General features: G+C 35.4%; 1 protein-coding gene across 10 annotated transcripts in view; it reads left to right on the top strand.

Annotated features, from left to right (window-relative positions):
- Nucleotides 1-14,631, top strand: part of EXOC6 (exocyst complex component 6) — a 193,942-nt gene that overhangs the window by 49,743 nt on the left and 129,568 nt on the right. For all 10 annotated transcript variants that reach the window (XR_006270786.1, XM_043475975.1, XM_043475978.1 and 7 more), the window contains exons 2-6: nucleotides 1,892-2,063; nucleotides 3,219-3,266; nucleotides 3,355-3,445; nucleotides 6,090-6,135; nucleotides 10,978-11,182. Coding sequence is in view for 9 of the 10 variants with exons in the window: in XM_043475975.1 (XP_043331910.1) it covers nucleotides 1,892-2,063; nucleotides 3,219-3,266; nucleotides 3,355-3,445; nucleotides 6,090-6,135; nucleotides 10,978-11,182 (562 nt within the window). In the remaining variant the exon portion in view is untranslated. The remainder of the gene's footprint in view (nucleotides 1-1,891; nucleotides 2,064-3,218; nucleotides 3,267-3,354; nucleotides 3,446-6,089; nucleotides 6,136-10,977; nucleotides 11,183-14,631) is intronic.

The following is a 14,631-nucleotide window of genomic DNA, read 5'->3' as shown; positions in this document are numbered from 1 at the left end:
GAAATGGGACTTGAACTGAATCTCAACAATGGGCAACAGATGGGGGGCACATTTTTGGAAGGTCCCCAAGATTGCTTTCAGGTTCATTAATTTTCTTGGAGGACTCACAGAATTTGGCAAAGCTGTTACACTCACGGTTACTATTTCCTACAACAAAAGGATATAGATTAAAATTAACAACAAGCAAAGGCAGGTAAGTCGGGGTCTAGGAGAGTTCCAACGGGGAGCTTCCAGTTGTCTTTTCCTCCGGGAGTCATGTGGCCAGCACTTATTTCCCCCAGTGATGATGCATGGTAACACATATGGAGTAGTATTAACCAGAGAAGCTCTCCCAAGCTATGGTGTCCAGGGTTTTTCCTGGGGGTTGATTCCATAGACATGACCGACTGCTTGAGTTGCTGACCTTAGTCTTCAGCCCCTCCAGAACTGATTCCATGTGGCCCCTTGCCCCCATTAACTGTAAATCACATTGTAGGTCATATTGTTGTTGTTCAGTTGCTAAACCATTTTCGACTCTTTGCAACCCCATGGACTGAAGCATGCCAGCCTCCTCTGTCCTCCACTGTCTCCTGAAGTTTGCGCAAATTCATGTCCATTGGTTGGTGATACTATCTAATCATCTCATCCTCTGCCACCCCCTTCTCCTTTTGCCTTTGATCTTTCCCAGCACTTAGACCATTTTGCATTGTCCACGTAAACAGGGGCATCTATCAGGCAGGACATTCTGAAGACTAAACTGCCCAGGAGTTGGGAGAAAGACCCAAATGTTTCTTTGGGCAAGGTTAATCCTTTTCTGCACAGTGGATGGGGAAGTCCCTTGGTGTGGAGACCGCAGGACCTGAGATACAGTAGGAGTGTAAACGTAGTGTTTAGAGAACATTGTGGTGCCTGCAATATGGCCTTGTACTTAAGAGTATGGACTCTGGAGACTTCCCTGGTGGTCCAGTGGTTAAAACACCATACTTCCATGGCAGGGGACACCAGTTTGATCCCTGGTTGGAGAGCTAAGTTCCCACAAGTCATGTGAAAGTCACTCAGTCGTGTCTGACTTTTTGCGACCCCATGGCTAGTCCATGGAATTCTCCAGGTTAGAATACTGAAGTGGGTAGCCTTTCCCTTCTCCAGGGTATCTTTCCAACCCAGGGATTGAACCCAGGTCTCCTGCATTGCAGGCGGATATTTTATCAGCTGAACCACAAGGAAAGCCCAGTGATACTGGAGTGGGTAGCCTATCCCTTCTCCAGGGGACCTTCCCAACACAGGAATCGAACAGAGGTCTGCTGCATTGCAGGCAGATTCTTTACCAACTGAGCTATCAGGGAAGCCCACAAGTCATGAGGCATGGCCAAAAAATAGAAAAAAAAGAATATGAACTCTGGAGCCAGTTTCAAGGATTCAGATCCCATATTCATGCCCATTCCACAACTAGCAACTAGCTGTCACTTGCTAATTGTGGAATTTATGACAGTTTGCATAATCTGTAACTTATCTGTAAGTTAGTGAGGGTAATAACAGTATCTATGTTATAGGCTTGTTGTGAGGATTAAAGAGTTAATATATAAAGCACTCAGAATATGTCCTGACACATAATAAATGCTGTAGAAATCAGAAGTTTGTTTATTCATTCCTTAATCATTCAGTTAGTGATTCTTTTTTGAGCACTAGTGTGTTGAAGGCTCATCTCTTAAGTCTCAGACCTTTAATTCCAGATACTTAGTATGTATCTAGAGGACTTGTGGCTCTTTAAATACTAACATGTTCAAAAGGAGTTAAGTATTTTTCATCCAAACTGTTTGTACTGATGTTATTACTAACAGCCTAGTTTGTTTGTTCAGAGATTTTATTTTAAAATATCAGCTCTAATGATAGCTTTCTTTTTGTGTCTGTACAGGTCTGTGTATGATGACCAACCAAATGCACACAAGAAGTTTATGGAAAAGTTAGATGCTTGTATCCGTAATCATGACAAGGAAATTGAAAAGATGTGTAATTTTCATCACCAGGGTTTTGTAGATGCTATAACAGAACTCCTTAAAGTAAGGACTGATGCAGAGAAACTTAAGGTAAGAAATATGTTAAAATTCTATTTACTTTTGCTGTCAAATCACTTACATATTTATAGTGCATATTTACAAATTACTATTAAATGTACTGTTTTTAAGAAGTAGATTAGTGTACATATTTGGGAATGCTTTATTAATACAGTTGTCAGAAAGACCTCATTTGGAGTTTTAGAGTTCTCAAGTGACAATTAGTACAATTTTTTGATAAAAAACTATTTTCTGAAAACTTGTAAAAACTTAGGATAAGTGTGTTTTCAAAATTATTTAATAATAGTGAAACTTTTTTTTTCTTTGCTTAATAGCAGTGTGTAATTTTCTTAAAGCAAATTGGTCTACATTTTCTGCCACACAGCTAAAACTTTACTTATGAAATAAGACCTGGATTTGTTCTGTCAGAATATAAAATATTTAGTTATAAGAATTGTCCTATTTATCTTTCTTTACATTTAGAGAGCTTAGCAGACAGAACGACCCTGGTTCACCAAAGGTTATGATTAGAAAACCATTATATAAAGGATATTCAGATAACAAGAGACCAAATACGGCATCAATGAGGTCACTGAGCATCTTTGTTCAGAAATTAATGAGATTTTTAATAAACCAGAATGTGCTTCCTTACTGTGATGACCTAATGAGTCACTTAATATGTGGGAAAATTTGAGGTTGAGCTTTGCCTGCACCTGCAGCATTAAAATGTTGCTGTGGATTGAGATTTCCGTGTTTGATGTTAATCAACCACCCAGTGTTTGCATTCAGCAAAGTATGAATGTTTAATTACCATAAAATGCAATCACCATTTCCTACAGACAATGAATGGCACATAGACCTCATTGAAGTTATCAAAAAGGGACCAGTGGTCAATTGGGTCAGTGATTTGAATTGTTTGACAGACTTAGAGAAGCAAGTAAAGTTCAAAAATCTAGATTAAATTTGAGAAGTTTGCCACAGAATCTGTTAAAAAGAACTGTCATAAGTAATTGAAGTTAACAAAAGCCCTTTTCAATCAAAAGTTCAAGTTCAAGCTGTAGAGTTAATTTGAATTTGCATTTCTTTGTTCTAAGTTTCTCATGAAGCATGATCTGATTACAAGGGTGAGCAGTTACATCAGGGCAGTTTTATGCATATTTGTCTAACTAAGGTGAAATTATTTTTAAGGTGCAAGTTACTGATACCAACCGAAGATTTCAAGATGCTGGAAAGGAGGTGAGAAAATGATTTATTTTTGTGTGTATTCAATATGTGGATGCAATTTAACTGTTCATTTTAAATATGTGCATTTCTTCTCTTTAAGGTGATAGTCCAAACAGAAGATATTATTCGATGTAGAATTCAGCAGAGGAATATTACTACTGTAGTAGAAAAATTACAGTTATGCCTTCCAGGTGAGTTACTCTGTAATGTAACATTCAGCTTGGCGAACCTGTAATTTACCGGTGTTTAATCATTATTCATTATAGGAATTATAGATTACTTGGTGATTGTTCCCCCAATGCCCATGGTTTTCTTTCCTATCTACTTTATTCCCTGAATTTTCATCTTTTTCCTTATTACAAGGCCCCTATTTGATGATCTATCACATCAGTCTCCTAGAACAACCTCTACCTTTCCATTCCCTTTCAGCCTAGTTTGCCCTTTGTCCCTCCCCAACCCCTCCTTTTTCCCCCCAGAATACTTTCCCATGGAGGGTGTCTTTTGATTCCATTTTCTTTCATTTTCCTAATTTGCCTACTTTTTTAAACCTCTAGTTTTCCATTGTTTTCTTTTTGTCACTTAAGCAGTTGGTCTTTGCGTGCAATTTCATTTTGCTATTAAGGTAACATACAGAATTGCCAGATATTCTCCCTTTTTCAGTCTTGCCTTCCTCCTGTGTTTTGGGAAGACTGAATTACCAGGTTTCTGAGTTTTCTGGTCTCTCTGTTAGGACTGGGACATTTCAGATAAATTCTGAATAAACTAGCCAGTATTTTCTTTACCTGGATATACCTTGTTTCAAAAAAAAGGAAACAGGTATATGACTTCTTTTTCTTAATATAGTAAGCTAAATCCATCTCAGTGTCCTATTTTTTAATTTTTTTTTGTAAGGAAGGAACCTGAACCTCCATATCCAGGGAGATAGAATAAGGTGCTTTGTATAATATTCACATATTGTAAATTTAGCTTAGACTACAAGTTACATAATCTGTTAGCATATTGTATTAGCTAAAGAAAAATTATTGGCTGACTTGTAAGAATAAAGTTGTTTTTTTATGGTCACTGAAGTTCGGCTCATCTTAATTTCTGATGAACCAGGAATATGTGCACATTAACTTTGAGTAAATAAAATATCTACTTATTGTGTTAGATTTTAGGGTTGGAAACTTAGTTCTTTATAATAATGCTTAATAATACCTCTTTGCCACCATCATATACACTGAAATAGTCATGAACACAGCCTCTTAAGTTTGAGTGCTTTGTCCTTGAACTGTAAGTAGTAAGTCTAAAAAAACTGGGTTCTCATGGAATGAGGAAGAGTAAATTCAGCTTATTCAACTCTAATGAGCTGTTTGAAATAGAGAAATAAAGGGAAGTAGAAGTTAAGAGTTTTTTACTGCTACTGTCTTTGCTCTCAAGGCTGAACAGGAAATCTGAGTTCGTGTAAACATTGTGTTCTTAATAGCCACATCCAGAACCACCTCTTTCCCTCCATCCATCCTTCTATCTAATTATTCACTCATACATACTTTTCTGTGTCAGGCATCATGGTAGATATTAGAAATATAAAGTTGAAAATGATGTAGTCCCAGCTCTGAAGGATCCTACAGTTTAATGTGAATAAAGACAAATAAGCCATTACAGTATAATTGCCTAACTTCCTCCTTAGATTAAGAGGGGTATGAGAGGATATAAGAAGTCACAGGGTAAACAATGAATTTTCCTGGTGGTGTAGTTAGTTATTTTTGAGAAAGTATCATTTTTATGTGAAAACAATATGGAAATAACATAGATGTGAAATTTGCATGAATTGTTGAGATAAAACAGGAGACTTCAAAGCAAGTTTATAGTTGTAGCAGCAGTTTTAGGCTCTTTCCTAAGTTATGTGTTCACTCTAATGCTTTGGATGGAAAATGTGAGATATATTGCATTGCAGTAAAGGGACTTTGATAGAGCTATACATGGGGTCTGCAGAGTTAGGGCTGGTTCATTATAGCCACCACTGCAGTTTTTATGGTTTTTCAGACAATTAAACAATATCTTTTGTGAACTTGAAACCCCCTAGGGAGTAGCCATAAGAGTGTAAAAAATCTGGAAAAAAATGTGTCTGTCTCTCTTGTCGGAAAATGTGAGCCAACTTAATGATCTAACAGTAATTCACCTGCTTTATACTTCGAAATTCTACTAAGGATGAGTGGTAATCTACATAGTTGCATTGAAACCTTTTTGGTGGCAGTATGTCTTCTTGCTGAAACTTATAACAATTTTATTGAATAATTACATTTCTGAGCCTTTGATGGAAATGATAAACAAAGATACTTTGTTATGTTTCTTTATGCCTTTATTATAATTTACTCTCTGCTGTAAACTTTTGAGATTTTTCTTTCTCTGTGAATTTGGTGTAAAATTTTGTTTCATGGGCTATAGTACAGTTACCTTATTTATTTAGTACATTGAATCAAAATCAGTTAATCTCACTATTGCTCAACTTTCTTTCTCAAGTTACTAAGACCACACTTCTCCTTCCACTGCAGCAAGAAATATTAATAAGTTTTTGATTAGGATAGTTATTGATGTCTCAGTTTTAGGTGTCAGCCTATGCAAGTGTTGCCAGTTTGATATAATGTATTAATTTATGTAATAGAGTGTTCAATATATGCAGATATTAAAATGCTTTCATTTACTTGAAGTATAAAATTTTATTTGAAAATATAAGCCTAAATCAAAGTACAGAGAAAATTACTGAATTTACAATATGCTCTTCCCTGCTTTATTTTAATCTTTCAAAATTTTTTTATTTAGAAAGCTAAAATAAATTTTCTTTTTTTAATGCAGTGCTAGAAATGTACAGTAAACTAAAAGAACAGATGAGTACAAAAAGGTGAGTTTCTTTCCTGTTTTTAATAAGAGGCTTTTTCCTATTACAGAAAGCATAAATAAAATTACTGTAAATTATAGTGAGTCATTTGAAGTTTTGCTTTCTATGTTTAACTGTTCTTTGTTAATGCAATTTGCCCATCAGGGTCTTTCAGTACAGCAATTCTTAGCCATTTATTTTTGGATCCTTGCCCTTACATATCAAAGATTGATAATATTGATGAAAGACAAATAGACAGCTGAACAAGAATGAAAAAATATTGATTAACTTAATATGTTAATGTTGCATACAGTCAAAGGCTAAGTGTGTATTTTGTGAAAGCAAAGTGTGGGTAGTTAGTTACATGTTGACAATCTGGACTGTGTAGTTCATGTTCTGTTTTATAATACACATGAATACATGACAGATGAAAGATAATTTAAAGTAGTTTATGGATCACATAGGAGCATTAGATATAATTATGTTTAAAATATTCTAAAGATGAACAATTTTAAATTGTGTAGAAAAATTAGAATCAGACATGCTTGAAACAGGGAAATAATCACTTCTTATTTATTAATAGCTACTTAATTATCACAGCACATTGTATGCAAATATATACTCAAGAGATTTGTATATGTACTGCTTTGTGTAATGCTTTGCATTGAATTTTATTGGACTTTATCAATTGGTACTAATTAGTAGAATGATTTTATTCCTTCCTAATACATGACCCACAAACTATTCTGAGTCTTTTATTTTATGTATATGTTATTAATATATTGTGTATTATCTATCAAAGTTATATGTCCTCCTATTTTAAATAATAGTTAATAGTTCTGTGTGTTTGTTGCAAAAAAAGAAAGACCAGACATCACCTTCCCTTCTTGCCATTCACTAGTCCTTCTTCCTAGGGTCAAAAACTTTTCCCTTTTTTAAGAAATTATTTTAGTGTTTACATTTATGTCTTTAAATAACTAAATTTACTATTGCTTCACTATTTTCAAGCTTGGGGCATTATGTATTTCTTCAGATATTTTATAATCTAATACTTATATTAAATTTCCCCAGTTGTCCCCCAAATGTCTTCTATGTATTTTTTGTCCCTGTAATCTAGAATAGTCTTTCCACTTTGCTTTGTTTTTCATGAAAGAGTTCAGATTAGTTTTAGACCAGGGCATTTTGGATTTGTTTATTTTCTCATGTTTAGATTCAGATTAAATGTTTTCAGTAAGAGTACAACATAAATGATATTGTGTATGACAGCAGAAGTCATATGCTATCAGATTATCTCTAGATTATCCTAAATTTGATCATTTGCTTAAGGGGATGGCTTAAGAAAAGGTATGTTTTTCTCTTTGCAGCTAATAAGTAGATGTCTGGTGATTCCCTGGTGAGTGCTCATATTTAGTGCATGGTGTGTGTGAGTACTCAATCATGTCCAACTCTGTGCGATCCTATAGACTGTAGCCTGCCAGGCTTCTGTGTCCATGGGATTTTCTAGGCAAGAATACTTGAGTGGGTTGCCATTTCCTCCTCCAGGGGATCTTCCTGACCCAGGGATCGAACCTGCAACTCCTGAGTCTCCTGCATTGCAGGCAAATTCTTTACAGCTGAGCTTAGTGCAGTGGACATAAAAAACTGATTGGAATCTCTGGGGTGGGTGGGACTGGTTTATTGTGAGTTTCATTGTAAGGTTATCCAAGTGGGCCCTTTTAGTTGGGGAGTTTGTGATGTTAGAATCTGGAGTTGTTTCTTCTGGGACTGGTTAGATTTTCTAGAGGAGACTTTTCCTGTCTCTTCTCTGGAGGGTAAAGATTTGACTTCTGGTATTCTGAGATGTGAGTTGGAGAAGAGGGCATTTGCTATATATGGGTTCAACTAATCCTTTTCCCAGGTGGCTCAGTGGTAGAGAATCTGCAATGCAGGAGACACAGGTTCAATCCCTGGGTCAAGGCGATCCCCTGGAGAAGGAAATGGTGACCCTCTCCCGTATTCTTGCCTGGGAAATCCAGTGTACAGAGGAACCTGGTGGGCTACAGTCCATGAGGTTGCAAAAGAGTCAGACAAGACTTAAGAGACTAAACAACAACATATTATTGCCTTCAACCTTGAGTAGTGTCCCCCATTTTAGAAATTATTTGGTTTGCTCCGTTTAGCATTTTGCCAAGATGGAAAAAGGCAGTTGTTTAGATGCTTGTCAGGAAGAGAATCTAGGGTCTGCTTCTTAAACACATTTTAACCAGTGTTCCTTTACTTTAGCCCTCCTTTGGGGGTTTTGTAAGGGCTATTCCTTACAATAGCCCTCCTATTGGACACTTCTGCCTCCATAAATAGTGAGATTCCTGTCACTTCCTATACTTTTTGGAGTTTCTGTAGATAAATTATTCTTGGTTGTTCTTGGTTTTCCCCTGTTGAGTTAGAATTCATTTTCTCAAGTCTGCTGAGTTTTTTTTTTTACCACTTGTCCATCAACTTTCCAGATTCTAAAATTTCATTATACTCTCTTTTCCTTTTCTCTTCATCTGTGTGGGTTTATGCTTTTTAAAAAAATCCCTTCATTATCTTTTTATTGGTATTTCAAAAAGGAGTAAAGCAGAAAACATGTATTCGGTCTGCCATCTCACTAGATATTTAGTCCCTACTTCTCTTTTTGGGGCTTATGGTGCCCTGCTGTATGTTTTTGTAGGTATAGGTGTCCACATGGGATAATGAAATACTGAGTACAGGCAGATGTTATTCCTACTGATCAACTGGAGGTTGCAAATTAAGTGACCTACAGAATCGAGCTAGCACACAGTTGTATTTGGTTTGACTTGCAAGATATAAAAAAGAAAATTGTTTTTTATTAGTTACTGTCACTTCACATTTGTTGAAAAAATATCTGGATTTATATTTGGATGACTCCCCAATTTAATCTCAAATCTTAAGCTCTAGTGTAACATCTCTGATGCTTTTTTTTTTTTTAAAGCTTTAATTTTATATTGGGGTATCAGTTCAGTTCAGTTCAGCTGCTCAGTCATCTTTGCAACCCCATGGACTGCAGCTTGCCAGGCTTCCCTGTCCATCATCAACTCCCAGAGCTTATTCAAACTCATGTCCTTCAAAATCGGTGATGCCATCCAGCCATCTCATCCTCTGTCATCCCCTTCTCCTACCTTCAATCTTTCACAGCATCGGGGTGTTTTCTAATGAGTCAGTTCTTCGCATCACATGGCCAAAGTATTGGAGCTTCAACTTCAGTATCAGTCCTTCCAATGAATATTCAGGATTGATTTTCTTTAGGATTGAATGGTTTGGTCTCCTTGCAGTCCAAGGGACTCTCAAGAATCTTCTCCAGCACCACAGTTCAAAAGCATCAGTTCTTTGGCATTCAGCTTTCTTTCTGGTCCAACTTTCACATCCATACATGACTACTGGAAAAACCATAGCTTTGACTAGACGGACCTTTGTTGGCAGTGTTTCTGCTTTTTAATATGCTGTCTAGGTTTGTCATAGCTTTTCTTCCAAGGAGCAAGCGTCTTTTAATTTCATGGCTGCAGTCACCGTCTGCAATGATTTTGGAGCCCAGGAAAATAAAGTCCATCACTGTTTCCCCATCTATTTGCCATATTGGAATCCAGCAGATTAACAGTGGTGTGATAATTTCAGCAAAGGGACTTAACCATATGTACACATGTTTCCATTCTCCCCCAAACTCCCCACCCCCATCCATCCTGCCTTATAAAGGCTGAGCAGAGTTCCCTGTGCTATATATAGTAACACCTTGTTGCCTATCCATTTTAAATATAGCAGTGTATACATGTCAATCCCAAACTCCCTAACCATCCCTTACCCCCACCCTTCTCCCCTGGCAACTGTAAGTTTGTTATCTAAGTCTGTGGATAATCTGTTCTATTTTGTAAATAAGTTCATTTGTATCCTTTCTTTTTAGATTCCACATATAAGGGATGTCCCTCAATATTTCTCTTCTCTGTCTGACATACTTGACTCAGTGTGACACATTCTGGGTCCATCCATGTTGCTGCAAATGGCATATTTCATCCTTTTAATAGCTGAGTAATATTCCATTTTATATATGTACCACACTTTCTTTATCCATTCCTCTGTTGATGAGTATTTAGGTTGCTTTCACGTCTTGGCTGTTGTGAATAGTGCCACCGTGAACGCTGGGGTGCATGTGTCTTTTCAAGTTATGGTTTTCTCTGGATATATGCCCAGGAGTGGGATTGTAGGATCATATGGTAGCTCTCTTTTTAGTTCTTAAAGGACCTCTGTACTGTTCTCCATAGTGCCTGTACCAGTTTACAAACCCACCAACAATGTAGGAAGGTTCCCTTTTATCTACACCCTCTACAGCATTTATTGTTTGTAGAATTGTTGATGATGGTCATTCTGACAGTGAGAGGTGATACCTCTAATTTCCTTAAATGTATTTTACTTTAATTTGATTTAAGTCTGTACTATGTACTTTTTTGATGGTAGGAGATGTGGATGAGAGAGATATCATGAAATCATATATCAAATAATTTAATTAAAAATTTGGAACTATTATCCATATATATATTTAATGTATGTATATGATATAATTTAATATGATATGTATATTATGACTATGATAATGCTTGTGATGTTGTAGATTTAGATGAAATGAAGTAAAGAATTGTTTGTTAGTGAATTTCCTTCCTGCAGCTTTTTCATATGGTTTATAGTTTGTCATTAATATATAGAAGTAAATGTTAATTTTATTTACCTTAGCTATAACAGTATCCTTTTTGATGGAAGTGTTGGAATGATTATTTGGACTTACTTGTAAAATAAATATAATAAGAACTTTTACAGAGTGTTTTTTTTAACTTCTCACAGGTATTATTCAGCTCTAAAAACTATGGAACAATTAGAGAATGTGTATTTTCCCCGGGTTAGTCAGTACCGGTTTTGTCAGCTAATGATAGAAAATCTTCCTAAACTCCGTGAAGATATTAAAGAAATCTCCATGTCTGATCTCAAAGACTTTCTGGAAAGCATTCGAAAACATTCTGACAAAATAGGTGAAACAGCAATGAAACAGGTAAGAATACAGAGGAGAATTTTATTTACTTACTGAAATATAATTGATTTACAATGTTGTGTCAATCTCTGCTGTACAACAAAGTAACTCAGTTATGGAGATATATACATTTTTTAAAAGGAAAATTTTAATTTAATGGTATTTAATAATCTAGGTTATAGAATATATCCAAAGTTTACTTTTTTTTTACTTACATAAAATGCTTGTTTCAATTTTATCCTTTACTTTGTTTAGTCGCTAAGTCATGTCCAAGCCTCTTATGACCCCATGGACTATAGCCCACCATGCTCCTCCGTCCATGGGATTATCCCAGCACATATACTGGAGTGGCTTGCCACTTCCTTTTCCAAGAGGTCTTCCCAACCCAGGAATCAAACTCAGGTTTCCTGCATTAGCAGGCTAATTCTTTACCAGTGAGCCACCTGAGGGAGTGTGTTATTTTTTACTTCGCATTCCTTATGCTTGTTTAGAATGAATTTCATTGGCATTTCTTTTTTGGTTGGCAGTTATTCCTTATTTAAGTAAAGTTGATCTAACTTGACTTACTACCTGATCTCTTAGCAGTCTTCTTCATGTATGTAGTATTATATTAACTTTTATCAGCAGTCAAATTTAGTATAAAATTAGTTAAAAAGTGGTAACCACAGAGGCAAGTGGGAGCCCTTGTATGCTAAGGTTGCAAGTTGCTCTCTTTTTAAAGCTTATTGAAAGTGTTATCTTTAAATTAACTCCTGCAGCTCAACAACAAAATGACAAACAATGGGGAAAGATTTGGCAGTTGTAAAATTAGTGTCCCTACCTTTTTAGTCAACAGTTCTTCTCCAAGGTATTTACTAATGAGAAATGAAAATACATCATCCTCAGGACTCTCATAGCAACTTTGTTCACAACTAGCCAAAAACTGGAAATAACCCAAATGGATATCAAAAAGAGAATGGGTACACGAGTTGTGCTGAAATCATAGAGTATTACTTAGCAGTAAGAAGGAGTAAACTTCTGATATATATAACAGCATATACGAATCTCTCAGACACTATGCTGAGCTACAGAAGCTGGACACAGAGCAGCAGACACATATCTGTGTGCGTGTGTGCTAAGTCACTTCAGTTGTGTTAGGTAGACTCTCTGTGACCTCGTGGACTTTAGCCTGCCTGGCTCCTCTGTCCATGAAATTCTCTAGGCAAGAATACTGGAATGGGTTGCCAATGCCTTCCTCCAGGAGATCTTCCTGACCCAGGGATAGAACCCATGTCTCTTGTGTCTCCTGCATTGGCAGGAGGGTTTTTTACCACTAGTGCCACCTGTTTGTGTCCAATTCTAAGACAGGCAAAACTAATTTAAGGTTAAAAAAAGGTCAAAGCAGTGATTGCCTCTGAGTGGGGAGATTGCCTGGGAAGGCACACAAGGGAACTTTCTGGGGAGATGGAAATGTTCTATACCATGAAAAAGTGTATCCACTTGTCAAAATTGTATAGTTACGATCTATACATTTCAATGTATATAAGTCTTAACTCAAAAGAATTGTAAGCAGTACTTGGAATGTTTGTGGAGTGAGTGGGTAAAGGCATAAATGAAAGGATGTATAAATATAAATTGTTGAAGATAGGTGATGTGAACTTAAGAGTTCGTTATATTAATCTGTTTACTTTGTATTTGAAATTTTCAATAGTAAAAAGTTTTAAAATTATTTTAATTGAATTATAATTTCTGTAGCTGTTAAAACCTTCTAATAGTTGTAATGTAATAGAAATAAAATTATGTTCATCTTGCTTTCTAACTCCTGATGTTTTCTTAAGTATTATAGACTGCTTTAGAGAAAGTTTTATTTTCTTTTTTTAAAAATTGAAGTGTAGTTGACTTACAGTGTTGTGTTAGTTTCTGGTTTACAGAAAAGTGATTCAGTTATACCTTTATATATTCTTTTGTGTATTTTTTAATGTTTTTTTCTATTATGGAAACTTTCCATAATGGAACTTACAGGATATTGAATATAGTTTCCCTGTTCTAAACAGAAGAATCCTGTTGTTTATCTGTATTATAAATAGTAGTTTGTATCTGCTAATCCCAAACTCTTAATTTATCCCTCGCCTACCACCTTTCCTCTTTGCTAACCCTAAATTTGTTTTCTATGTCTGTGAGTCTATTTCTGTTTTGTAAGTAAATTCATTTGTATCATATTTTAGATTCCACATAGAAATGATGTATGGTATTTCTCTTTTTCTTACTTCACTTAGTATGATAATTTCTAAGTCCATCATTTTTGCTGCAAATGGCATTATTTCATTCTTTTTATGGCTGAGTAGAATTCCATTTTATATATATATATATACATATATATATATATACACACACCATATCTTCTTTATTCATCCGTCGATGAATATTTAGGTTGCTTCTATGTCTTGGCTGTTGTAAGTAGTGCTGCTGTGAATATTGGGGTGCATGTATCTTTTCAAATTAGAGCTTTCTCTGGGTATGGCACAGCAGTGGGATTTCTGGATTATATGGCAACTCTATTTTTAGTTTTTAAGGAACGTCTACCCTTTTTTCGATGCACTAGTTTACATTCCCACCAAAAGTATAAGAGGGATCTCTTGTCTTTACACCCTCTCCAGCATTTATTGTTTGTAGACTTTTTAATGATGGCCATCCTGACTGGTATGAGGTGATGCCTCACTGCATTTCATTTTGATTTGCATTTTTCTAATAATTAGTGATGTTGAGCATCTTTTCATGTGCCTATTGATCATCTGATGTCTTTGGAGATATGTGTATTTTGATCTTTTGGCCATTTTATGATGGAGTTTATTTTTCTGATTAAAGAAATATACCTGTATCAGACTATTACCACAGAAGAGGAAATTAAAATTCAGTATTTGAATTTTTTTCCTGTTTTAATTTCTGACGGATTGTGTATAAACCAGATAATCTCCATTTCTACCTATTGTTTAAGCTTTGCATAACATAATAGTCTACGTGTAGACCTGGCGTGCTGCAGTCCATGGGGTGGCAAAGAGTCGGACACAACTGAGCGACTGAACTGAATAGATTGTTTTACCTTGAGGATGTTTTGATTTTATTGATTTTGAAAATTCTTTACCAGAATTGATTTACCTTAAGAAAAATGAAAACTGTATAATAATGTAGGACTTATGAGGATATACAATAATTTTTTTTAAAGTTGTTTCATTTTTAAAAAAATCTGTGGTTATCTGTTTTTTATCTGCAGATGGACCATAGCAGATTTTTTTTTTGCTTTTTATTATTTTTTGAGAAAAATCTTATCTCATTTTTTAAAATTATTTTTTGAATTTTCGTTAATTTTTATTGAAGTATAGTTGATATACAAGGTTATATAAGTTACAGTTGTACAATATATTGATTCACAGTTTTTAAAGGTTATGCATGTATGCATGCTCCGTGGTGTCTGACTCTTGGTGACCCCATAA

This window comes from Cervus canadensis, chromosome 8 (assembly GCF_019320065.1).
Source record: "Cervus canadensis isolate Bull #8, Minnesota chromosome 8, ASM1932006v1, whole genome shotgun sequence".
Classification (NCBI taxonomy): Eukaryota; Metazoa; Chordata; class Mammalia; order Artiodactyla; family Cervidae; genus Cervus; species Cervus canadensis.
The sequence above is the reverse complement of the archived record's forward strand: the minus strand, read 5'-3'. Positions and strand labels throughout refer to the sequence as shown.